We start from the raw sequence: 27,682 nt of genomic DNA on the forward strand, positions 1-27,682 counted from the left end.
GTCTCCTCCACCAGAAGTGAGAGATCTTATCTCCAAATTTCTCATACAAAGAGACCTCAATACACAATCACCCTGGTGATGAAAGAGAACCACAGAAATGAAGACTTCTATGTCATGAATCTCTCATCATGGGACCCAGAATGCTGGGGCTCAAAGATCTGGTATTTGTTGATACAACGTCTCACTGCTTCTACTTGTAGTGATTTTCTTGTTTCCTGCTGAGTGATGGAACTAAGCCAAGAGCTGACAGGAGCTTCTGTAGTTACCACAGAGTACACACTCCACTCAGACCCCAGGACCTAATCAGACAGAGGTGTGAGATTTCAGAGAAATCTCAAATGAGAAAAGCCACAACACAGGGAGGAGACACTGGTTAAAAGACCAGAGGGAAGTAGCAGCCACTCAGATCTGGGCAGCTTTCCTGCAGAGATGGTCCTGCTCCTGCTCCTGGCGGCCCTTCTTCTGTCCCCCACTGGGGAGGCAGGTAAGTAACGGTCCCACCCTCAGAGGCCCAGTCCCTCCCCACATGGACAGACCTGCTCAGATGCTACACTCATGCACACCCTCGTTCTGGCCCATCTTCAGCAACTTTTCTAACTCAGGTCAAAGACGAGCAAATATGGACCCATCTCCCCTCCCCAGCCTTGGCTCCATGAGCACAGCGGGCAGGCTGGTGTCTTTCTTTCAGGGAAAATCATCGGGGGCCATGAGGCCAAGCCTCACTCCCGTCCCTACATGGCATATCTTCAAATACACACTGCAGAGAACATTTTGATCTGTGGGGGTTTCCTCGTGCGTGGGGACTTCGTGTTGACAGCAGCTCACTGCCTGGGAAGGTAAGGAGCAATGCCTGGGTCCCCATCCCTCTGTTGAGCCCTCCCAGGGAACCCTCTTCTCAGGGGCTGCAGACCTAGGCCACCAGGTGAGGTAAGAAGCTCTTTGGAGGACAGGTGAGCTTTGGTAAGAGAGGGACAGGTCAATGCCACTGACGCATGGAGAGAGGGTCTGATCCAACATAATATGGAAGAAAGCCAATGTTGCACCCTGGAGCCCAGAGTGCACATGTGAAAAATTCACGTTTTCCTAGACACAGACAAACTTGTGAGGACTGCACACCCTCCGTGGACCCAGGAACTACTACCCTGCCCAGGCTGAAGGAAGCAGACAGCACAGAGATGCTCAGCTCCAGGGCCCATCACCTAGAATTCTCCCCTCCCTAAGTCCCGCCCTGTCCCAAGCATTCCTTCAGGTTCCTGGCCTGTGTCTCCTGTGACTCCCTTTCCCTCTCTGCTCTCTGTGCAGCTCAATCAACGTCACCCTGGGGGCACATAACATCAAGAAGCAGGAGAGGACCCAGCAGGTCATCGCAGTGAGAAGAGCCATCCCACACCCACGCTATAATGACAAGACTTGGACCAACGACATCATGTTACTGCAGGTGGGACACTGACCCCAGGACACTTCCTTCCTGGGTTCTGCATCCCCCATGACCACATTCCAGACCCTCCTCTTGTATGACCCCTTCTGTGGTCCCAGGGCTGTGAAGAAGGCAAGCCCACGACTGTCCTGCAGTCTCTGTGGGCCATCAGTAGGTAAGAATGCCTTTCCTCTGCTTTCAGCTGAAAAGGAAAGCGAAAGTGACCACCGCTGTGAGCCCCATCAGTCTACCCAGGGACTGGGATACGGTGAATCCAGGGATGCTATGCAGTGTGGCTGGCTGGGGGCGACTTGACGTGGATATGTCCCACCCAAATAAACTACAGGAGGTAGAGCTTGAAGTCCAAAGTGCCGAGAAATGCACCTCTCGCTACAAATATTACAGAACCACCACCCAGATATGTGCAGGGGACCCAGGAAAGAGGAAGAGTTCCTTTAAGGTGAGATCCCCCGTACTATCCATGGAAAGCCTCAGTCTTTGGGTCCGGGGCCGTGGGAACGAGCTCTGTCCTCTGTCCCCAGCCTGTCCTCCGGTCCTGTCTCTGTCTGCTGTCCCTGGGGGATGGACATTGCCTCAAAGTCCCACATGGACAGAGGCTTCCTGTGGGAGGAGGCGGATTGTCAGGGCCAGATTGAAACCTCAGGACCAACAAGAGCCTTATATCAACCAGGGCCCCTAACAGAGACCACCCACCCCAGGGTGGCAGGGAGAACAGACCTGAAGAAGGTGAGCTCAGTCCTTGCCCTCTCTGCCCACAGGGTGACTCCGGGGGCCCACTTGTGTGTAATGGTGTGGCCCAAGGCATTGTGTCCTATGGAACAAAGGATGGGACACCTCCAAGGGTCTTCACCAGAATCTCAAGCTTTCTGCCTTGGATCCAAACAACAATGAAACAGTACGAACTTCAGGGACCAGACTGAGGTTTCTCCAAGGACTGATCTGTCCATTTTCCCTGGGATGGAGGCACTGGGCAAAGTGGTTAGAAGCTAGGCTGCCTGAAACTTAATAAACTTCCATCTCTTGAGCAGAAATCATGGATTCCTCCTTTACTTACCTAAACACATTCATTCAGCACCTGCCGTGTCTGACCTGTTTATAGTTCTGATCTGTTACTGGCTTCCGCCTCCAAGACACCACCCTATTCCAACTCTGGAATTAAAACTCCTGCTGCACTGACAGCCAGCTCCCTCCGGTCACATGTCCCCAGTGGCAGCTGCCCTCCATACTGCCCGTGAGCTCCATCAGAGAAGGAAACCCCTCTCAGGAACACACGACCCTAATCTTGACAACCCTCGTGTCTCATCCATATGCCTTCTTCCTCGTCCACACCTACTCCCCTCCCCCCATCCCAGTGCCCTGGGGGAAAACAAGAGGATCCAGATTTGGAAGGAAGGCCACATGAGGTTGAGGGTTGAGGCAGGGGGGCACTTGTCCACCCTAACAGAAATGGGGGAGTTTACAAAGGTGTAGCTCACCCCATGCAGTGTTCCCTCCCTGTGTCAGAGAGGCAGAGCTCAGAAGCCTGAGAAAGTTTCAGCAGGCCCTCAGTACTCCTAGGCCCAGCTTGAGTGCCTCTCACAGCCCTGCCTTGGAGTCCTGGGCCCAGGGCTCTGTGCAGCCTCTGGTGTCCTGAGGGCACATCCTCCTTCAGCCCCAAGTGACCTTTAGGGAGCTCTTCCACCTTGGACTGAGCCAGCGGCTCCCCACCTTCATCATTCCCACCTGTGTTTGTGTATAAATCTATTTATCTCCAAAGGAAACTCACTATAAAGAAAATTATTGGTTTCAAGGTATCCAAAAGTTTCAGAGTATCTATAGCCTATAGTTATTGGGTACATTTCTTCCTGTATTTTTTTTTTTTTTTTTTTACCAGTTTCTGAAGTTTTGATACAAGGTTCAGAAAAGCAACCTCAGTTTTAAGACATGCAGCTTAGAGAGGGCTTAAGAGAAGTGGTTTGCTGAACATTTGAATGGAGAGTGGGCTTCAACTATTGCACAATGGGTTCTGGGTAGAAAGTAACACGTATTCATCAAAAAATATTCCTCATAAATGGAACATATTCAACATGGTATGTGCAAGTGTGCTAAGTTACTTCAGTTGTGTCCGATTCTTTGTGACCCTATGGACTGTCGCCCTCCAGGCTCCTCTGCCCATTCATCACAGAAACACAACTAAATACAGAACATACGAGTAGGAAAAGTAAACTAAGCGCAGTTCCACCACCCCCAGGTCATCAGCATTAATGCTTAAGCATATTTCCTTCCACTGTTTTTCTATTTATTCATAAGATGCTCTTGCTTCAACTCACATGGGACTGGGTTGTTTAGAGCTCCTCATGCCATCCTTTCCATTCCTCTTTCTTCTGTCCTCATATTGGTGAGAGTGTTGGGGTCATCTGCTTGTTTAGGATGACCTGGCCCAGAGACATCTGAGAGGTGGCTCTCTGGACTCGGGACAGAGAATATTAGTGGGGAGTAAGTATTAGATGACTGGCATTTGTTTTCCCTTCACCAGTCACCAGCACTTCTGGAGAGGAAGCCCCTCCTGAAAATAAAAAACACACTGATTCGGGTGGGACAGCCCCCAAGTGTGCTTGAGGGGTGCTGGATACCTCAGCACAATTCAATCATGACCCTCATTGCCGAAGGACACAGTGATGTTTTTTTTCTGGTTCAGTGAATATCAAGTTCAGGACTTTCGTTCAGAATTTTGGCATAAGAAAGGCTCTCTTTTTTATAGAAAACTTATATTTAAACAGGAGATTCTAAATCCTCCAAAAGTGTGAGGCTAGAACCCTGACACAATAGGAGATGGGGTTGATGTTTGGGGCACTTGGATGAGTCCAGGTCTCTCTGCTCCTAAAGCAAGTCCAGTCTCTGCCTCACACTCAGCCCCAAGTAGAGCCCCACACCACAGTCCTCACCCACGTGATCTCTACTCACAGACTCTAGCTCTCCTCCGGCCCCCGAGCTTCTCAAGTACAGGAGCCATGTCTCTGTTATCCCTGCAGCTCACCTATTGGGTAATTCTTCATGCTTTCCCTAGAATCAAAGAAGACCCAAGAGGGGAGAAATGAAGACACTCTTGCTTCAGTCACTGAGGGCCTCTGGGGACCCAGCTCCTCCCCTGGCTGCACCCCAGCCTCCACTTTCCTGTTCTTCCTCTTGCTTTGTGACTCTGCGGTGGGAGTGCAAGTGTGGTGACTGCCGTTCTCACCTCTCCCACAGCAGAGAACATGGGCACACGTGGCATGCTCACACCTGGCTGGGGGTGCACAGCTCAGGGAGGTCTGGGGGTCACTGAACCTCCCCTCCTTCCTTCCTCTATGCTTTGTGTCTGGAAGGGAGAAACCCCAGCAGCTGTGACCTGGGCAGACCTTCTGGAAGAAGCAGCTACTCCTGCTTCTGATGGCCTTTCTTCTGCCTCCTGGGCTGGACAGTTGAGTGACCATCCCCATTCCTGACAGGGTCGCCCATCTCACTAAACCTCCCTCAGTCCTGGCCCTTCTGCTCAGCTCCAATCTCTGAATCAGCTCCCATCCCAACCAAGACTACACGTTCGATGCTGCATAGAACTCAGCAAGGATGGATGGTAGGAAGCAAGCTTTCACTAAAAGCTTTGTAGCGCTCAGCCTCTCTCTCACCACCGGTAAAGTGGGTTGTGCATTTGGTGGAGGATGTGAAGTTACAAAACACAAGTAAGAAAATTCCTCACTCCAGCCAGGAAAGGACAACTCACACCAACCATCCACAGTACAGGAGTTGTCTGCGGACCCAGCTTAAAAACCAGAGAAACTTGTCCGTTTCCCCCACCCTTCACTCCTGCCCAGGAGAGGGGCCCAGGGTGTGATTGGTCAGAAATGGCTAGATGACAGAACCCAAAGCTCTCTGGGTGTCGTTACTCTTCCCCAGGCCCCAGGCAGTTTTATTTTCTGTACCAGTGTCTTTGGCAGGGTCCTCCCCCATCCCTGTGGTCTTAAATCCCACCAGTACTATCCCCACCAAACCTTAGCCAAAAGCTAATTGGAGGCCATTGACGTGTGCAGTCAACAGATGTTTAGTGAGATCCTAGGATGCATTATGCCCTAGGACATAAGGATTTTAGAAAACCCAACTCCATAATCTCATAGGTGGATTATTAGAAAATGACACCAATCAGGATGTTAGCAGAGGCTCAGAGGGTCCAGGAGACACCATGAGAATGAGGGCTCATCAGGGGTCCCATCCATGATCTTCTGGGCTCCACCCTCTGGAAGGCAGTCTCAGGACTTTCAATATGTGTGTGTGAATCAGGGCACGGAGAACAATACTGAGGTTTGGGGTTCAGAAAAGCTTATCCCACTGCAGTGAGACACTGCAGGACTCTCCCCTAGTGTCTATTGGGCACCGTTCACCCACCTTGACTGCCACCTTCCCGAACCTCCCTTCTAGACCATAGCCTCTCCCATCTCCCCATCTTTCAGCCTTTGCTTTCAGAGGAGATCACTGGGGGCCACGAGGCCAAGCCCCACTCCCGCCCCTACATGGCTTTCATTCAGTTTCTGGGTGAGAAGAGTTGGAAGAGGTGTGACGGTGTCCTCACACAAAAGGACTTTGTTCTGACGGCTTCTCACTGCAGAGGGAGGTGAGGGGCAGTAGCCAGCCTACCCTTCCTGACACCTGGACAGGGCCCCGTCCTCTCCCCAGGAGCTGAGCCCAGGGGTATCCCTCCTTCACCCAAGGATCCTGGAAATCAGGACCACAAGAGCTCATCAAATAAGCCATCTTATGAGCAGGACTAGGGTGATGAAAGGCTGAGAAACAGGACAGGTAAGTTTTGAGGTCACTGGGTTGGAGGTGAGAACAAGAGACAGGGTTGAGAAGGGTTGACCCACAATGGCCAAATAAAGCATCAGAGAAGGATGAGGGTGTGCATGAGAGCCAAACCCAAGCTCAGAGTCACTTCACAATATCGCTGAGAAAGCTCCCGGGAGCCCTGCCCTCATGTCACCGAGAAGCACAGGGCCCAGAGTCACTCAGCCCCAGGACCCTCTGTCACCTCAATTCCCCCTCAGCTGCTGCCCTGCCCTGGTGTCAGCTGCCTGTCACAGCTCCTGGGCTGTATCTCCTGTGACCCCATGATCCCCACACCCCTGCTCTGCCCTCCGTGCAGCTCCATGAACGTCACCCTGGGGGCCCACAACATCAAACAGCAGGAGAGGACAGGACCCAGCAGGTCATCTAGGTGAGGAGAGCCATCCGCCACCCAGACTATAATCCTATGAACTTCTCCAATGACATCATGTTACTGCAGACAAGGAAAACGCCCCACTGGCCCTGCCCTCCTGAGATCAGATCATTGCCCTCCCAGGATCTCCTGCCCCTTTCCTTCTTCCCATCCTGGCTGCCTGACCAGTCTCAGGGGGAGAGGTGAGAGATGGGGTCCATGCAGCCTCATCATGGCATCCAGGCCAGAGGACCACTGGCTGAGCCAGAGTCTTCTCTCTTCCCACCAGCTGGAGAGAAAGGCCAAGCAGACGTCAGCTGTGAAGCCCCTTAGTCTGCCCAGGGCCAAGGCCCAGGTGAGGCCAGGACAGTGTGCAGTCTGGCCGGCTGGGGCAGGTGGCCCTGGGCACTCCAGCCACCTCCCTGCAGGAGGCAGAGCTGACGGTGCAGGAGGACCGGGTGTGCGAAACCCTCTGCCCCAGCCACTGCAGCCGGGCCAGCCAGATTTGTGTCGGGGACCCAAGGAAGGCGAAGACCGGCTTCAAGGTCAGTTTTCCCGTCTTTAAGCACACAGACCCGGGAGGTATGTGTAGGGCAGAGGCCGTATCTTCATCGTCAGCTGAGAGCTTTGGCAGCCTGGTCCTTGAATCCAGTGTTTGCTTTATTTCCCTTGAGTGGGTCAGGAAGCATCAGTCATCCCACAGCTGTCTTATCACCAGAGTTTCCAGGAGAAAATTGACAGAAAGGTAGACTTGAGTCCAGCTGCTAAGAACAGTCAGAGTCAGGCTGCAGCCCCAGGACCGGGAGGTGACCAGGCCTCCCTGGGCCTGGGTCTTCCCCACAGTCTCTGACTGAGACCACCCAGCCGGGCGGCAGGGAAGACAAAACCCCAAGGAGGCCTGCTCAGCCCTTATCTCTCTGCCCACAGGGTGACTCCGGTGGACCCCGCGTGTGTAAAAAAGTGGTCCATGGTACTTTTTCATATGGAACAATGAATGGGATACCTCCAGGAGTCTTCACCCAGAGAACAATGAAACACCTCTAACAGCAGCTTGAGACTGACCTTTGTCTGCACTGACCATTGTCTTGGGGAAGCAGCAAGAATCCCATAGGGATTGGCAGTGGGATCACAGGGCCACAATAAATGGGATCTCTAAAGCGATGGGGACTGAATTCCTATTTATTCATGGAATCACCTCAGTACATAACCACGCTGCTCCAAGACACCCTCTGCTGTCAGTTCTGGGTTTTACTTCCTCCTTCCTCCCTCGCCCTCTGCTGCTAAGCCACTAAGTCATGTCCACTCTTTGCGACCCCAAAACTGTGGCCTGTCAGGCTCTTCTGTCCACGGAATTTTCCAGGCACAAACACTGGAGTGGGTTGCCATTTCCATCTCCAGGGGATCTTCCCGACCCAGGGATCGAATCCGCGTCTCTTGCGTCTCCTGTTTGGCAGGCGAATTCTTTCCCACTAAGCCACCCTCGCCCTCGCGCCTCCTCAAGTCCCACGCTGTCTGTATAGAATCTCATTGATTCCTCAACTACGTCTCTTTGGTGCTTAGCCTTCCGCAAGGATGAATCTAAAGGGCAATTCAAACTCTCCCCCAAAATGGTCCTCTCTGGGTGTTAGAAATTTCTTACCTTCTCTAAGCCAAACACTGTCACCAACCCCTCAACAATTTAGCAAAGCAAAGGTCAGAGGAAGGAGAATAACTCCAGGGACCCAGCAGGTCGGGGGCCATCCACGGGCACTCGGGTTCCTGTTTCCAGGGCGTCTCTCTCTCCTGTGAGGGCGGGCTGCTCCCACACTGGGACTGCCTAGAGCTCAGGAGGCTGAGATGTTCCCATGACGGCCCTCAGCCTCACCCAGGCCCCATCTCCACACCCTGCCCCAGGCCCAACACGAGACACAGTCAACCTTGCTCCCTGCCTGCCATCCCACACCAGCCCCTGTTCTCTGCCCGAGCGCCCCAGACACTGGCTCCTTTCCCTTCCAGCTCACCTGGCTTTGAGTCACCCTTCCTCTCATCTCCCTAACAGAATTCTCCTCCTCATGTGTCCCTGCCATCCCTAACCTCCCAACCAGTACCTTCTGCTTATCAGAGGAGCCAGGACCCACCTCCCACCTGGGATGGGCCACCTCAGGCCCTGGGTCCAGCCCAACATCCCCCAGGGGCTCAACCAACACCAAGGCCTGTTGAGGTACTGCGGCCTCAGCCCTCTCAGCCTGGCCTGGCTTTGGGCCTCTGCCTCCCCCTGCTGGCAACCGGGTTATGGCAGCCTTGTGAGCCCCAGGGATCCAGGGCCACTGGGCGGGAAATACCACATTGCCATCCATCAGTAGAGCAAATACTGATCTTTCTCTTTGTGCCAGAACATAGCAAGCTCTGTCTCTGCCATCAAGAAACGTTTAGTGGTGAGAAATTTCCTTTAACTTTCCGTGGTGCCTCTCCTTCCACAAGGAAGTTCAGTTTGGCACAGATAGACCTGTATTTGGAATCTGGAAGAAATCTTGTCTTGAAAATAATTATTTTCTCTGTATTTTAGCTGGATGGTACATCTGAGTTTCACAGGCATAATCTTGTTTGATTCCATAAAGGCAATGTGAAATTGGAAGAGGCTTGGAGACCCACAGGTCCTGGGGTTTCCAGTCTGTGCTCCATAGAGTCCTTGTCTGGAGGGGAGGGAGGGAAGAAACCCCTGAAACAGCCTCTTTTGTTATCTTACATGTGGAAGCATGAACCTCAGTTTGCAAATCTACAAGATGCCACATTTAAACAGGAAGACAGTTCATTGTGACCCAGATGTCTTGAATCCTTTAAATAGCACCGCCAGTGAATTGAGGATGATAGAACACATCACAGTCATGGTAACTGGGCAAACACTGAATTGAGTGAGATCAACATTGAGAAGAGAAGAAACTTCAAGACAACAAAAAGAAACACAGCAAAGAGAAGGAACTTCACTCAAAATAACAAATCACATGAATATGAGAATTAAAATCCAGCATATCGAAAACTAAGGTGAAAAACAAATAAACACTTATTTTTCACACAAGACCATCACGACATTCACCTGCCAAGTCTTCCCTGGAGCTCACAGTATCAGCAAGGGCACAGGTGAGCAATGAGCTGAACATATGCATGAAGGTAAACAAGAAAATGGTAAGGAGTGCATGAGCCAGGGGACAACTTCGGGTCCCCGCAGTAAATGATGACACTCTTCAGAGATGCCTTCACAAAAGGAATGTAGAGAGCCCAGAAAGCCAGCCATGAAGAGCTCCACAGAAGCCCAGAGAGTAAGGCAGAATGGCCAGGGATATCCACTACCCCAGGCAAGGATATGTGCCCTCAAGAGGCACTGCCTGGTGAGTTAGCCTTCCCCCTTACACCTGATGGAATCATTTAACATAATATGAGATATATTAGGAAGAAAAACGATTACCTTATGATGCTGTAGCGTCATGATCATGGGACTGCTTGAGGCTATATATTGCCTAAAAGTGATTTCCAAATATTTTTACATTATTTCTTTCTTTGATCTAGTGATTTTTATTTCTAGGACTTTAACCTACATAAGATCTAAAATGTGTGTGTGTGTGCGTATTTATAGAGGGGTTACTCACATAAATGTTCACATTACCATTATTTAATAATAGACCTCAAATTAGAATCAGTATTAAAGTAAAAAATAGCTACATGGTAAAATACGGCATGCTTGCATTATAATGCAGTCGTTATTATCTACATTTTCCACTACTCTAGAAAACCAGGCTAAGAAAACACAAGAACAAAAACTAGGCAGAGAAAACAAAAGAAAGTAAACTAGGCTAAGAATATTAATAGGAAAATCATTTAAATAACTGAATAAACATTTGGGGAAAAGTGAAAGCTCACTAATTAATTAATGCAAATTGAAATATTGATAATCTTTACTTGTATGATTGGAAAGGATTGACACAAATGATACTAGTGAGATTTAGAATAGACACTGAGAAAATCTAGCTTAACATCTTGTAGGCAAATATCCTTTAAAAAAAAAAAAGAAGAATCTGATGTCACCATCAACTCTACCAGGAAAAAATGTAGAAGGTAATGCCCCCAAAATTTACACAGGTCAAATCTTAAGAAATACTAATTAACCCAGAATTAAATGGTGATTTGCTTTTTAAAATTTTTCATCACTTTGAGCACAGTGGAAATTTTAAAGTCATGATATAGAATTACAATTGCCACATGAAAGAATGGACACTAGATTTAAGTCAAAAGCAGATTAAGAGCTGTACATACTAAAGTCAACTTTTGCTTATACATACATTTTCCTTTTAGGCTGTTTTCCTTCCTACACAACCATTTATCTAATTTTTCTACAACACATATGTATGATTTAGATAACTTAAGTGTCTTTTTAAAAATATGAATGAGATTCTAAAATGATCTTCACTAACAGTTTCTTTAATCAAATGAGGAAAATGTTTGTTGAATGAACTATAGGATTCAAAACTGAACATATTGTAACCACACATATAAAAAATAAACATATAAAAAACCTGGATGGAAATAGATCTGTTAACAGTAGTCAGTTAAAGGGTGCAGTTAAAGCTAACATTTTTCTTATTTTTCCTCTTAATTTATTCACTAGTTTAAAATGTATCATTCATAAAATAATTGTATTTTTAAAAATTCCATGTTAGAAAAGGCAGGGTTAAGTAAGCTGGCAGATGTGTTAGTTAAGATAACTGAGCACTCTAACAGGTCACGTTTAGCACATCACAGCTGGCGCAATAGAATTCTCTCTCTGCTCAGTGACCGTCCCAAGTGAATATTCCTGGTGAGCAGTGCCCACGTTCACTCTCAAGTGTCCTGGTCTGGGCAATAAATTACATGGTCAGCCCAAAGTTAAGGGATCCAGACTCGGTCCCCTAAAGATGCTTTCAAGCTCCCCACATTCATCTGTGCCAAACCCTGGAAAGGGAAGACACTAGATGGTCAAGCGTGGGAGCTGCTCCAGCTCTGCATGGGGCTCACGGCATTTCATTCACCCCCCGTTTGCTGTGACAGTGACCGAGGCACAGCTGCACTCACGGAGATGAACGGTACAGGTCACCTGCGTCCCCGGAACACAGGGACACACGGTCTGGTTTTGCTAAACTGCCAGGTCTTCTCTACCACAGCACTTAATACTGTTTGCTGTTTAGAAGGATCACGGCTCTCCATTTTTTTCTGCTTATTTTTATAGAAAAATCAGATTTAATTAGATAAATTTTCATTTGTTTTTGCTTTTAGATTTTTATGTCTTTTTATTGAAGTGCCGTTGATTTACATTATTTGTTGTAGGTGTATAGCATAAGGATTCAGTATTTTGCAGATTATACCCCATTTAAACTTATTACAAGATAATGGCTGTAACTTCCTGTGCTGTACAATATATCCTTGTTGCATATCTATTTTGTATACAGTGGTTTGTGGCTCTTAGTCACATACCCCTACATGCCTCTCCCCTTCCCTCTCTCCTCTGCTAACCACTAGGTTGATTTTCATATCTGTGAGTCTGTTTCAACTTTGCATATACATGTACTTGGAATATTTTTTAGATTCCTCATATAAGTGATACACAGAATTTTTCTTCTAAATTATTTCACTAACCTTCATATTCTCTAGGTTCATCCACATTGCTGCAAATGGTGGAATTGCATTCTTTTTATGGCCAAGTAATATTCCATTGTATAGGTATACCATGTTTTCTTTATCCATTCATTTGTTAATCAGCACTTGGGTTTCTTCCAAATATCGGCTATTGTAAGTTGTGCAGGGGTACATGTCCCTCTTCGATTAGTGTTTTGTTTTTTCTGGGTATAGACCCAAGATTAGAATTGTTGGGTCCTATGGAAGTTCTGTTTTTATCTTGGTGAGGAACTTTCATACTGCTTTCCACAGCGGCTGTACCAGCTTACATCCCCACTTACAGTGGAGGAGGGTTCGCTTCTCTCCATGTCCTCTCCAGCATTTGTTATTTGTGTACTTTTCTATGAGAGCCATTTCTGCAGGTATGAGGTGACATGTTATTGCTGTTTTGATTTGCATTTCTGTCATAATTAGTGATGTTGAGTATCTTTTCATGTGACAATTATTCATTTGTATGTCTTCTTTGGGGGGAAAAATGTCTATTTGGGTCTTCTGCCCATTTCTTGATTTCGTTAGTTGTTTTTTCGCTATGAGTTGTTTGTATATTTTGGATACTAATCCCATGTCAATTATCATTGGCAAATATTTTTTCCCATTTCATAGGTTGCCTTTTCTTTTGTTTAGTTTGTTTTGTTTCCTATGCAGAAGTTTTTTTGTTTAATTAGGTCCCATTTGTTTATTTTTGCTTATATTTCTTTTGCTTTAGAAGATAAATCAAAAAAAAATATTGTTACAATAGGCAGTGTTCTGCCTATGTTCTCTTCTACTAGTTTTATGGTTTTAGTTCTTCCATTTGGGTCTGTAAACCATTTTGAGTTTATTTCTATATATGATATGAGGAAGTATCTCATCTCGCCTTTTTCTTTTACACGTAGTTGTCCAATTTTCCCAGCAACACTTGTTGAAAAGCTTGTCTTTCTCCATTGCAGAGTCTTGCCTCTCTTGTTGTAGATTAATGGACCACAGGTACATGGGCTCTATGTCCTTCATTGATCTGTATGTCTGTTTTTACACCAGTAGCATGCTGCTTCCCAGGTGGCAGAGTGGTAAAGAACCCACTTGCCAGTTCAGGAGACGCAGGAGACCTGTGTTTGATCCCTGGGTTGGGAAGATTCCCTGGAGGAGGAAATGGCAACCCGCATTGTATTCTTGCCTGGGAAATCCCATGGACAGAGGAGCCTGGCGGCCTACCATCCATAGAGTCACAAAGAATCAGACACGACTGACTAAGCACGAAACACCAGGCTATTTGGATTGCTGTAGTTTTGTAGAGCAGTCTGAAGTCAGAGAGGATGGTAACTCCCAACTTTGCTATTCTTTCCTCAAGTTTGCCTTGGCAATTTGGGGTCTTTTGTGGTTCCATGTAAATTTTAAGGTTATTTTTTCTGGTTCTATGGAAAATGTCATGGGTATTTTGATAAGGATTGCATTAAGTCTGTAGATTCCTTTGGGTAGTAAGGTCATTTTAACAATATTAATTCTTCTGCTCTAAGAGCACCAGATATTTTTCCATTTTTTTATCATCTCCAATTTCCTTCATCAATGTTTTATAGTTTTCTTTACTTCCTTGGATAAGTTTATTCCTTAATTTTATTCTTTTTGATGCTATGGAATTGCATCTATTCTAAATAGACTAAAATTGCTTCCTATTTTAAATGGGATGGTTTTATTTTCTCTTCATGATAGTTAATCACTGGTGTGTAGAAAAGCAACAGATTTCTGTGTATTAATCTTGTATCCTGCAACTATGCCAAATTCATTTATTAATTCTAATAGTTTGGGGATGGAGACTTTAGGGTTTCTATATAAAGTATCTTCTCATCTGCAGTTTTACTTCTTTACTTCCAATTTAGAAGCTTTTTTTCCCCTTGTCTTATGCTGTGACTGATACTGCCAATACTATGTTAAATAGTAATGGGCATTCTCAGCTGAGTTTGTCATAAATGACCTTTATTGTGTTGAGCTACGTTCCTTGTATGCCCACTTTGCTAAGAGTTTGTATCATCAATGGGTGTTGAATTTTGTCAAGTGATTCTTCATCTACTGAGATGATCATGTGATTTTTCTGTACTTTTGATAACATGGTGTATCACATCCATTGGTTTGTGAATGATGAATTGTGTCCCTGAAATAAACCCGACTTGATCACATTGTTGTCAGATATGGTTTGTTAATATTTTGTTAAGGATTTTCAAATCTATATTCATCAAAGCTACTGGTCTAAGATTTCTTTTCTTTTCTGTAGCTCCTTTGTCTGGTTTTGGTAATAAGGTAATGGTGCTCTCAGGCTTCCCTGCTGGCTCAGACAGTGAAGAATCTGTCTGCAATGCAGCAGACCCAGGTTCAATCCCTGGGTCAGGGAGATCCTCTGGAAAAGGGAATGGCAACCCACTCCAGTATTTTTGCCTGGAGAATTCCATGGACAAAGGAGGCTGGTGAGCTACAGTCCGTGGGGTCGCAAAGAATCAGAAAGGCCTGAGCAACTAACACTTTCACTTCACTTTCAGTGATGCCCTCATGCAATGAGTTTGGGAGTTTATCTTCCTCTTTAAACTTTTGGAATAGCTTTAGAAGGATAGGTATTAACTCCTAATTATATGTTTGTTATAATACTCTTGTGAAGTTGTCTGGTCCCGGGCTTTTGATTGCTAGGAGTGCTTTTATTTAGAAATTTGATTTCACTACTAGTAATCAGTCTGTTCAAATTATCCATCTCTTCTTGACTCAACCTTGGCAAGTTGTATCTTTCCAGAAATTTGTCCATTTCTTCTAGGTTGACCAATTTGTTGGCATATAGCTGTTTGTAGTATTCTCTTATGATTTTTTGTATCTCTGTGATGCCAGTTGTTATTTCTCCTCTTTCATTTCTTTCTTATTTTGTTTACTTGGGTCCTCTCTCTTTTCTTCTTGGTGAGTCTGGCTAAAAGTTTATTAATTTTGTTTGTCCCTTCAAAAAAATCAGCTGTTGGTTACATTGATTTTATTTCCATTATTTGTTTTCACTGCTTTATTTCCTCTCTGGTCTTTATTATTTCCTTCCTTCTCCTGACTTTGGACTTTGTTCTTCTTTTTCAAACGCCTTTTGATGATAGATGTTTCTTATCTTTTGAGGAAAGCCTGTGTTGCACTGAAATTCCCTCTTAGAATTGCTTTTGCTGCATCTCATAGATTTTGGAATGTTGTGTTTCCATTTCATTTGTCTTTCATTTCACCTGTGGTGGGAAGACAGTCATGGGGCAACACAAGCTGATCAATAAAAATATCCCCAAGGAGCTTCCAAAACATCCTTCTAAGTGATTTTAAGGCAGCCCTGAGGATTTCCAGAATGCTTCAGGAGTACATGGGTCTCCTACAAAGTCAAGACTAACTACGTTGGTTTCTGAACAAAGCTGCAGCAAAAAGAGGGAAGGGGAGGTGACCCAGCACCACCTGACAACTGTCTGCCCAGAAGACTTGGACTGTTGGTGGCGTTTGGAGCCAGGAAGGACATGGGAAACACCCGATCTAGTGTCCCAACATCCCAGAGAAGAAAAATAAATTGTAACTGACGGAAATGTAATAAAACAGCCCAAAGTAGATGTAACCAGCTATGGATATTGTGAAACATATCACCATCCTATTTACTCAAACAACACTTTCAGTCCAGTTCAGTCACGTGTCATTAAAATACAAAATAAAAGCCTACGTACCTCTCTCTACCATCATATATACCCTCTCTACCCAAATGGTCTCTCTAATCCCTAAACTCTGGCTTTTGTTTCTCTCTACTTGGATGTCTAAGTCACCATTCATTAATGATTGTATTTAATAATACTTCTGTATACAGCATTGAAAATATTTACCTATCATAAAGTTATTATTACATTTTCAAATACACATTTGGATCCATAATCCACATAAAACAGACTATGAACATGGTGTGAAATAAGGGTCAAGTAGAAATATATGTTCTTATAGGACATCATAGAGGCATTTATTGTCCTAGAACCACTTATTGAAGAGTAAAAAGAAAAAAATCTTTTCCCCACTCTCTGCCATAAACCCTCCATCATAAACCACATGTTCAGTGTGTATCAGTGTCTAAATGTGCGTGGGATCTCTATTTCTTGTCCATTAATATATGTGTCTATGTCCCTATCAGTACCACACTATCTTTATTACTGTGACTTCATTTGCTAGAATAAAACCTCTCATCTTATTCTCATTCTTCAAGACTGTCTTGACTAATGTTGGCCATTGGTTTTTCCATATCTGTTTAGAATCAATAGAGTCTATCGAACACTTTCTGGAGAATTAACTTTAAAAAAAATTTTCTCTTTCAAACACCACCATGGAATATCTCTATGTTTAGGTCCTATTGAGTGTCTCTTCTTATAATTTTATACATATTTTCACCAAAGAGATGTTGCATATCTTTTTATAGATTTATATTTAGTTATTTGATAATTTTCATGATTTAAATGTTAACTTCCTCAACATTTCCAACAGTATTATAGTATTTATCAAAATATAATTAATGTTTAAGTTGGTTTTATGGCGCAGCAAATTTGTCAAACTGCCTTATTAACTGTAATAGTTGAACTGCAAGTTCTTGGACATTTTCTACATATACAATAGCATCTCAAATATTCAGTTTTATTCCCACTTTTCATGACCTTATGCCTTTCACTTCTATTCCTGCTTATGTGCACTATGTAAAATGTCTAGTATAATACTAAAGAGAAATGGTGATTATGGCTATCCACATGCCGTTTTTTGTTTTGCTCTCAAGCAAAAACACTGTGTGTTTCAACATTAGTATAATGATTGCTGGGGCTTTTTATGGAGACATTTTATCAGGTTAAAAACATAATTTTTTATTTATACTTTGCTAGAATTTTCATTAATGAACTTCAGCAAATGCTTATTTATTCAATTGAATAATCATATGGCATTTCTCCCTTTTTCAATCAATCTGTTGTTTTACAGCAACTGGGTTTGAATAAAAAGTCACCCACTCCTAGGATAAACCCAAATTAGTCCTGATATATTACTTTTCCTTGTTGAATTATTCAACATACCTCAATATTCAAGTGATAATAGCCTGTAATATTCCTTTCCCATATTGCCTTTATTGGGTTTGGCACTGAGGCTTTGCTAGTCTCATAAAGGAGATAGGTAGCACCTCCTCTCCAGAAAATATCATGTAGTGTTCCTTGAATATTTTGTTGAGATGTTCAGTGAAGCTTTATGAGCATGGGGCTGTCCTTGATAGAATGCTTTTGAAAACAGAATCAATTAATTTAATATTTAAAGGAAAATTAAAACTTCTTGGGTATATTTCACTAAGTTATATTTTTTAGGGATTTGTCAATTTCATGTAGATTTTCAAAATTATTGGCTTCCCAGTGACATATAAGATAACATAATATGACATACACACACACACACACACACACACACACATCTCCCACATACAAACCCCTTCTCAGTTAATGCAAGTATCTTCTCCCACCCCATGGCTTTACTTTTCACTGTCTTAATAATATTTTGGATAATCAGAATTTCACTTTTATTCATCCTATGCTGTACTTAGTCACTCAGTCATGCCCAACTCTTTGTGACCCCATAGACTGTAGCCCACCAGACTCCTCTGTCCATAGGGATTCTCCAGGCAAGAATACTGCAGTGGGCTGCCATGCCCTTCTCCAGGGGATCTTCCTAACCCAGGGACTAAACCTAGGTCTCCCACATTGTAGGTGGATTCTTTACCATCTCAGCCACCAGGGAAGCCCAAGAAAACTGAAGTGGGTAGCCTATCCCTTCTCCAGGGGATCTTCCTGACTCAGGAAATAAACCGGGGTCTCCTGCATTGCAGGTAGATTGTTTACCAGCTGAGCTATCAGGGGAGCCACACCTCTATTCATATATACCCAATACATTTTTATGCAGATTAATTTATCCATTTTTACTTTGTAATTATTATTGGTTAGCACTTTCTAGATCTTAAAAATTTTCCCTCTGTTAAGTTTAATAAAGAAATTATTCTTTTAAAAGTGTTTTCCTTTATTTTAAATAATCAAGTTTTATCTTTATTCATAATAAATTTTACTGTAAATTATTTTTGCCATTATTAATCATTTTAAACTCATTTTTTGTCTCCATTCTTTTCAAATTTTGACTCTTTATTTAGAGCAGCTCTTTGAACAGTGCAGGGGTTAAGGGCATTGACCCTCCACCCAGTGGAATATCCAAGTAAAACTTATAGTTGGCCCTCCCATTCTGTGGTTTCACAATCACTTATATAATCAACCATGGATAGTGTAGCATGGTAGCATTTACAACTGAAAAATAAAAACCTTGTATAGAATGAAAAATGAGATGGTGGAGTAGAAGGACTTGAGCATACCTCCTCTAATGAAAACACCAAAATCACAACTGCTGAACAACCATTTATGAAAAAGGATTTGACATACTAGAAAAGATATTCTACACACAAAGACAAAGAAGAAGCTACAATGAGATGTCAAGAGGAGCTCTTTCACAATAAAATCAAACCCCATACCACCAAGTGAGCAACCGACCACCCGGAAAATAATTATTTCTCAGAAATTCTCTCACAAGAGTGAGACTCCCTAGCCCCACATCAGGCTTCCCAGCCTGGAGATCTGGCACTGGGGCAAAGAACCCCAAGAGCATTTCTTTTGAAGGCCAGCAGGACTTGAATGCAGGAGCTCTACAGGACTGGGGAAAATGGAGACTCCACTCTTGGGGTGCATATACAAGGCTTCATGTGCCCTGAGACCCAGAGCAAAGCCGTGACTCCATAAAGGCCTGGGCCAGACCTTCCTGGGGGGCCTGGAGGGTACACTAGGAAGGTGGGATATCCTATCCTAGGAAGGTGTGGCTCACTGTGAGGGCAAGGACACTGGTGGCAGACACCCCAGGGAATGTTCATTAGTGTGAGGTCTCCTGGAGGTTGCCATTTGGGCACCAAGACCTGGCCTTACTCAATAGCCTGCAGGCTCCAGTGCTAGAATGCCTGTTTCACAATAAAATCAAATAACCCCATACCCACAAGGTGGGCTACAAACAAACTGGAAAACAATTGGAAAAAGTCCCACTCATCAGCAAACATATTGCCTAAAGTCATCCTGAGCCAACAACCGCCTAGAAACACACCCCTTGACATGGCCCTGCCAACAGCAGGACAAAACACAGCCCCTCCCACCAGGAGCAAGTACTAGTCCTTCCCACCAGGAAGCCTGCACAAGCCCCTGAACCAACTTCACCCACCAGGGGACAGACACCAGAAACAAGAAAAATTACAATTCTGCAACCTGAGGAACAGAGACCACAGACATAGCAAGTTAGAGAAAATGAGATGGCAGGAAAATATGTTCCAGATGAAGAACAAGATAAAACCCCAGAGAAACTAAGTAAAGTGAATATAGGCAATCAACCTTGAAAGGAATTCAAAGCAATGATGGTAAAGATGATCCACAATCTCAGAAAATGAATGGAGGCACCGAGTGAGAGGATACAAGATCGTTTAATAAAGATCTAGAAGATTTAAAGAACAGAGATGAACAATATAGTAAAATGTAATTGTTGAACAACACAATACAGTGACTGAAATGAAACATACACTAGAAGGAATCAATAGAATAAATGAGGCAGGAGAATGAATACATGAACTGAAAGACAGATTGCTGGACATCACTGTTGCAGAACAGAATCAAGAAAGAAGGATGGAAAGAAATGAGGACAGTCTGAGGGATCAAAATTCACATTATAAGGAGAAGAGAGAGAGAAGAGACCTAAGAAAATATTTGAAGAGTTAAGAGCTAAAAACTTCCCTAACATGGGAAAGGAAACACTCACTCAACTACAGGCAGCACAGAGCGTCCCATACAGGATAAGCCCAAGGAGGAACACAGAGAGACACATGTTCACCAAAGTGACAACAATGAAAGACAAAGAGACAATATTCAAAGCAACAAGGGAAAAGCAACAAATAACACACAAAGGAACCCCATACCATTATCAGCTGATTTTTCAGTAGAAGCTCTGCAGGCCGGAAGGGAGTGGCACAGTATATTTAAAGTGATGATATAAAAGATTTTCACAAATGCTGGTCGGGGTCCTTGGCTAAGAGGAGACTCTGCCTTGGGCCCGCCAGTGTAATAAACTGCCCTCCGCTAATAAAAAAATAAAATAAAATAAAATAAAGTGATGAAAGGCGAAAATCTGTAACCAAGAATACTCTACTCAGCAAGGTTTTTGTTCAGATTTGATGGAGAAATCAAAAGCTTTACAGACAAGGAAAAGCTGTGAGAATTCAATGCCACCAATCCATCTTTACAACAAATGCTAAAGGAATTTCTCTAGGTGGAATAAAAGGCCACAGCTAGAAACAAGAAAAGTACGAATGGGAAAGCTCACCAGTTAAGACAAACATTCAGCAAAGAAAGGAAATCATCCACACACAAATATGATATCCAAACCAGCAACAATGAAGAGAGGAGAGTACGCAAATACAGGATATTGGAAATGCATTTGAAATTAAGAGATCAGCAACTTAAAACAATATTGTATTTCAAAACCTCATGGGAACCAAACCTACAGTAGACACACACACACACACACACATAAATCCAAACATGATACTAAACATAATCATCAAATCAAAAGAAGAGAGAACCAAATAGGGAGGGAAGGAAACAGATCTACCAGAACAAACCAAAACAATTAACAAGATGTCAATAACATATATATCAATAATTACCTTAACTATAAAAGCATTAAATGCTCCAACAAAGACACAGACTTGCTGAATGGGTACAAAAATAAGGCCCACATATATGCTGTCTACAGAGGACCCACATCAGATATAGGCACACATAAAGACTGAAAGTGAGGGGATGGAAAAAGGTGTTTCATGCAAATGGAGATCAGAAGAAAGCTGGAGTAGCAATACTCATATCCAACAAAATAACTTTAAAATAGAGACTGTTACAAGAGACAAACAAGGACATTGCATAATGATCAAGAGATCAATCTAAGAAGAAAATATAACAATTATAAATATATATCCACCCAACATAGGAGTACCTCAACATATGAGGGAAATGCTAATAGCTGTAAAAGGAGACATCTATATTTTATTATACTGATAATATTATCTTAAAAACTAACGGGTTTTTTTCCTCTTTTGCTATTTACTATTTCTTAGTCATGATGTCTCTTTTTCTTATTGTTTGCTGAGCTATTTGTATTTGGCTATATGCTCGTCACTATACTTGAAAAATAACTTTTTAGATGTAATTTGAATTTTGAATAAGTGAATTACTTCTAGATTTGCCATAGATTCTGCCAGGTACTTTGCCAGTTACTAACTCAATACCTCTTTTTTGTTAATTTGAGCACGTAGACTTTTAAGTTCACAGCTTATTGTGGGGAGGGTTTGACTAGACCTGTCTGTCTAGTCTAGACCTCATGATCTTTGATTTCTACACCATCATTTTAGGTGCTCTTCAAACAGAAGCTCCAATTCTGTGGATTTAGCAAATTCTCTCAGAGAAATAGAGGTACCTGTCTTGATTCCCATTATTCCTTCTGTTTTAACTTAATAATAACTCTTGCATTGGGAATTCTTCAAGGCTTTTAAGGTTTCCATACATTTTAAACAAGTTTGTTTGGGGTTGGTTTTGGTGGGAAGATTGGCATGAAATCCTAGCCACTGTTAATGAAATCCTCTGAACGTCTCTCCACCCAGATCATTAGGAGCATATTTTACTTCCCTTTTTGCACATGGACACTCTGTTCTTCATACTTTCCCCTTAGTTTAGATTAGAGCAGCATTTTAAAGACAAAATAAACAGTTAGAAAGCTTACATAACAATAAATTAAAATTACCCAAAGACACTAAGTAAAATAGTTTACCATTTTTGCTTGTTTTCCTGTTTTCTGCCTATATCTTTTTGAGATGCATAAGGATATTTCACGAGGTTGCAATCATTTACAATGGGATAGAAAAGGAATTAAGTTCTTGCAGCTTTACAAAAAGTGCCAAGCTGTGTATATTTGTATATGGGGAGAGGAGCCTTAACTTTCATAAGATTTTTCAAGCGGGCTAATCACAATCCATAAAAGGTTGAGAATTGTATTGGTTTTCAATTCTAACATTTTTGCAAACATTTACTGTATTGTAGGGCTTTCTGAGCCAACACAGAGTCTTCCAAGTATTTTACGTGTGTCTGCCAACCCCCTGTGTTACTCTACAGAACTCTCCCATCCTTTCCTCTCAATGGTGAGTGTCCCCTTCTTCATGTCTCACAGGGAGCACAGCAGTGAGGCGCCTCCTTCTTAGGAGCTAGCTCCCATGGAGCAGAGATGGGTTTAGGCTGACGGGTCTATCCCGGATGAATAGGAGCTGAGATGCTTTTCCACAGGGTCTGAGGGCTGTCAACAAAATCAAGTCATGGGGCTTTTTCTTTAGGCAGGGAAGCTTCTGGGACACAAAACATTCACCTCAGGAGGAGGCAGGAGAATAGAAGCCGTCCCCAGTGTCGTGATTCACTGAGAGCTTGTTGGGGGCTCCAGTGACCTGAGAGAGAAATGGTCAGTGGCAGAGCCTCACTCTTCCTTTTCTTTCTCTGGCCATGCCCTCCACCCCCCCAGGAGCAGAGCTCCTCAGGGCGCTTGAGAGCTTCTAGAAAGAAGTGGGAGCAGCAAGGGCCTGGGTGGGGCTCAGGACCAGGGGGTGAAGACACGCAGGTTCCATTCCCCGAGGGAGGAGGAGGAAGTAGACAGGTCCCAGCCTTGGTGCCTGTGAGGACATCGTTGAATGTGGTGGGTTTGGGGTTCTGGGGCACAGTGCCCAGCACCTCCCCCCCACCCCCGGTGCCCTGGGCTCCCATTTCTGTGGCCGGCCCTGACTCAGCAGCTGTGCGGGCTATTGCACTGAAGGCTTCGGTTACTGCCTTCCCCCAGGTCCCTGGCAGTTGGTGGGCAAGCCTCTTGGGCAGCTCTGGGTGATGAAACTTATCCCAGCAGCAGGAGATGGGACTGTGAATTCTCGAGCCCCCGCCCCCCACCCTCCCCTTTCCTTCCTCTCCCGGGGCTCAAAGTCGGGCAGGAGGAAGTAGGGGCAGCTACTGACTGGGCAGCCTCGCCGGGAAGATGCGGCCACTCCTGCTCCTGGTGGCCTTTCTCCTGTTCCCCAGGGCTCGGGAAGGTGAGTGCCCATTCCCACCCTCAGGGAATGGGCCCAACTCCACCCCATACACTCTGAAGCCAGACTGCCCAGATAGTTGCTAGCCCTGTTCACTGGGCAGCTTGCATGAGTCCACAGTTTCTCAGCTTCAGATTCTGAGGGCAGAAATTATATCAAGCCTACCTGGAGAGTCGCTATGAGAGTTAAGAGACGGAGTGTACATAAAGCTCTCAGAACCACCCTTGTACATACTACCTGCTGTATAAATGTGCTCTCTGAACTGAGTTTGCAGCCCCTGTGTCAGAGCCTAGGGGATCAAAATACAGCGATAGCGGGCCCATCAGCTCATCTCTAGATCCTTAAATTCATGAGCTGGACTCACAGGCATCTGGAAAGTTCCCTGAGGAAGAAAGTGCCACAGAACTTCAGGGACAGGCCCCTCCAGAGGGCTCTGGGTTTGCCATCCCCACAGCAGAGAAACCCTCCTGTGAGGGAGGCCACACCTGGCCCTGCCTTCCGGGCAGATGGGAGGGCGCCGAGGCTGGATGGAGAGCCAGCAGCACTTCCTGAAGGGTCCTGGAGCCGCCCCCAATTCTGCACCCTGCAAACCCCATTCTCACCAACCCCCAGCTCACCCTGCCCCCGCATCATCTCTCCTGCTCCCCAACTTCCAATCTTTCTGGAGCCACCACGCTGATGCCCACACACCTGCCAGTGCGGAGATAATCCTAGTGCTTCCTTCCAGGGCCGAGAGGCCAGGCCCCATTCCCACCCCTACATGGCATTTATTCAGACCCTGACACCAGCGGGTCTGACCATCTGTGGGGGGTTCCTGGTGCATGAAGACTTTGTGATGAAGGCAGCTCTCTGCTTGGGAAGTTGAGAAATGAAAGAACTTCTAGGCACCTGCAAAGCAGGTCCAGAAGAGTTCATGAGAGGAGCCATTGAAGGCAGCGTTCTAGCAATGAACAGGTGAAAAAAGACCAGGAGAAGGCCTGTGTGAATGGATAGAAAGGAGGATCTGATCAGAAAGAATAAGAGGGGGAGATAGTAGGTATACCATGGGGTTCAAATTGTGAATTCAAGCTCTTTCTCAATTTCTTGTAGGGGAGGCAAATTTAAGGTCACTGAATTTCCCACCACCCCCATCTCAAGGCTGGGGAGACCTAAGGCACAGAGTTCAGCCCCAGAGCCCTCCTGTCTCCTGGTTCCCTTGGCTGAGGTCTCGTTACCCTGGGCAGTCACTTGACCTGTACTGGGGACCACGGTTCCTGCAGCTCAAATCAACTCTAGGCTCCCTTTCCTTTGCAGCCAAATAAATGTCATCTTGGGGATCCACAGTGTCACTGCTTCTGAATGGACGCAGCTGCTCATCCCTGTTCCCAGACCCATCCCCCACCCCAGATACAATCAGCGGAACAACCGGAACGACATCATGTTACTGCAGGTAACGACCCTCTGGTTCTTCAGCTGGGTGACTTTCTCCCAGCCTGGGGGGCTTCATGTGTCCTGGGACCATGGAGGGGCAATCAGGGCTGGCTCCCAGGGTGGTGGTGGGCATGGGGTGAGCATACAGTCCCTGAGTGCCTGCACACTTCCTGCCAGCTGGCGTCCAGAGTCAGACAGAATGAAGCCATGAAGCTGGTAGCTCTGCCTCAGACAGAGGAAATGCTGGACCCTGGGACCCAGTGCACTGTGGCCGGCTGGGGCCTCACCGGGCTGAACAGGAGAGCAGTCACATTCCAGGAGGTGCAGCTGACAATTCAGAGGGATGGAGAGTGTCACAGTCTCTTTGATTTCTACACTGGCCAAAAGCAGATCTGTGTGGGGGACCCAAGAGAGGGGAAGTCCACCTTCCTGGTAAGACAATGTAGGGTCTGCTGACAGTGCCCGAGACAGGGGGCCCTGGGCAGAATGGGCAGGGGGACAGATTCCATCTCTGTGGCTGCCACCTGGGGTCCACACCAAAGTGACATCGGGCGGGGAGGGGGGCTTTTCCCCATCCATCTGGTCTCTGGGGGAATTGGAGAAGTACCAGCCACGCAGGATGTTCATGTGCAGTGTTTTCTTGGGGCCAGTGAAGGGGTGTTGACCTGGGTTGGGCAACCACAGTCAGGGCTGAAGCCCAGTGATGGGAAAATTCAGAAGCTTTTCTTCTGCACCCCACCACCCTCCCATCTCACACACAGCCAGCACTGGAAGGAGCTCTCCTCAACCCCCGTCTTCTCTGAGGGTGGGGAGAGGGCAACAGGAGTGGGGAGTTCTGGAAAACTGAGTGTCTCTTCCCTCCTCTGCCTGTAGGGGGACTCCGGGGGCCCCCTCGTGTGTAACAATTTCCAATGTTTTTTATTTGAGAGCCAAACAATACTAGGTCACACAGATAGCCATAATCATCATTTCTCTTCAATAATATACTGGAGATTTAGCCACTACAGTTAAGCAGGCATTAGAAGTAAAAGGTATAAGACAGGGAAGGAGGAAATAAAACTGAATATTCAAGACCTAATATACAACAAGAATAGCCAGGAACCTGCAGGTCAATTATTGCAATTAGTAATTGTCAAATTTTCTGGGCACAAAATCAACTCAAACATTAATCATATCTCTCTATATATGATAATAGTTATGTCACGCGAGTGTATGCTCCTCGGTTCTTTGTCTCGTCACAACAAAAATTTGGAGTGACGGACATTAAAGCCCCCTGGCGGGTCACAACTCTCGGAGGACAGACAGTGTTATAGCTCTCAGGTCTCAAACAGACCATGTTATAGCTCTTAAATAAATCAGTGTTACAGCTCAGTGTTACAGCTCTATTTATTTAGATAATAGCAGGAAAATCCATCTTTGAGGCGTGAGGGCACGTTGATCCAAAGATGCAAGATGCGAAGAGAAGATCACCCCATCACGCGGGGGAGAGGGAGGGAGCAAAAAAAAAAGGGGAGAAGAGGACTTTGGCTCCTCTTTTTATATGTTTCTCTGTCCCTGGGCCTGTCTTATGTAAATTGAGCTTAGGCAGGAGCTTTGTTTATCTTACCTGAGGTCCTCACTCCGCCTCGGACCTTTCTTTGTTCTATTCTTTGTTCTATTTTCTCGGGCTTTCCCTTCCAGGTCTTTTAGCCACGGCCATTTTGGACTCTTTTTCCCTATTCTAACTACCTAACAGTTAGAAAATGAAATTTGAATAAAACATTAAAATCATGGAAATGGTGAAATAACTAAGTATGAATCATGAAGATATCGCACATTCATGTTTGGAAGAGACAATATTTTTAAGGTATTCATTCCCCAAAAGTGATCTACAGATTCATTGTACTCAGGAAGTATTTCACAGAACTTTATTGGTTCTAAATAGACGTGGGAAACCAGTAGCCAGCATTGGAGAAGACAGGCTGAAAGGATGAGAATAAGATGGGAGCTCTTGCTTTAGCAAATGAAGTCATAATAATGAAGATAGTGTGGTACTGATGGCGCCATAGAAACAGCGATGGCAAGACAGAGACCCCGCACACATTGAGACATTCTACACAAATATAGAACACTTGGTTTATGTTGGTTTTATGGCAGAGTGGTGAGAGACTATTTTTTTCCTCCTAAATAAGTGGTGCTTAGGAAAGCAAATGTCTCTATGGTGTCTGTAAGGACACATCTTTCTCCATGGAAAAAATCACTTGGGCCTGCGGCACCCTCTCCTGCTCCTTGACGCTGTGGCCCCAGGGTGCCGCTGACTGAGCTGCAGAGAGCAGAGCAGGGGTGTGAGGAGCGTGGGGTCACAGGAGATGCGGCCCAGGAGCCGGGACAGGCGGTGATATCAGGGCAGGGCTGCAGCTGAGGGGACACTGGGGTGACAGACAGCCCTGGGGGCGTGACACTGTGTCTTGTGCTTTTCAATGACATGAGTGCAGGGCTTCTGGGAGCTTTCTCAGGAATATTGTGAAATTAACGTGCATTTGCACGAGGAACTTATAGAGGTGAGTTTTCTAAAATCCTCATGTCCTAGGGCATAACGAATCCCAGGATCTCAGAAAGTGTTCTTTGACCGCACAAGTGGCCTCCCGTTAGCTTTTGGCTGAGGTTGTTGGGGATAGTACTGTTGGGATTTCAGGTCACGGGGTGGGAGGAGACAGTGGTGTAGCTAAGGGCCTGAGAGGTCGGCGAGGTG

The 27,682-nt window shown here is 45.1% G+C and overlaps 2 protein-coding genes and 1 pseudogene across 2 annotated transcripts; all 3 read left to right on the forward strand.

The window, feature by feature from the left end:
* Positions 1-290: 290 nt before the first annotated feature.
* LOC133068422 (mast cell protease 1A-like) lies at positions 291-2,469 on the forward strand. Its single transcript, XM_061159657.1, has 5 exons — positions 291-484; positions 689-836; positions 1,303-1,438; positions 1,620-1,877; positions 2,197-2,469. Exons 1-5 carry the CDS (start codon positions 430-432, stop codon positions 2,356-2,358), a joined length of 759 nt encoding a protein of 252 aa, XP_061015640.1. The 5' UTR covers positions 291-429; the 3' UTR covers positions 2,359-2,469.
* Positions 2,470-4,428: 1,959 nt separating this feature from the next.
* On the forward strand, positions 4,429-8,986 carry LOC133068026 (granzyme H-like; annotated as a pseudogene).
* A 2,672-nt stretch (positions 8,987-11,658) lies between these two features.
* Positions 11,659-27,248, forward strand: LOC133068027 (cathepsin G-like). The gene is made up of 7 exons (XM_061159111.1): positions 11,659-11,737; positions 23,534-23,544; positions 24,239-24,398; positions 24,831-24,970; positions 25,129-25,383; positions 25,825-25,864; positions 27,238-27,248. Exons 1-7 carry the CDS (start codon positions 11,659-11,661, stop codon positions 27,246-27,248), a joined length of 696 nt encoding a protein of 231 aa, XP_061015094.1.
* Positions 27,249-27,682: the final 434 nt, after the last annotated feature.

This window comes from Dama dama, chromosome 13 (genome assembly GCF_033118175.1).
Source record: "Dama dama isolate Ldn47 chromosome 13, ASM3311817v1, whole genome shotgun sequence".
In the NCBI taxonomy this organism is placed as follows: domain Eukaryota; kingdom Metazoa; phylum Chordata; class Mammalia; order Artiodactyla; family Cervidae; genus Dama; species Dama dama.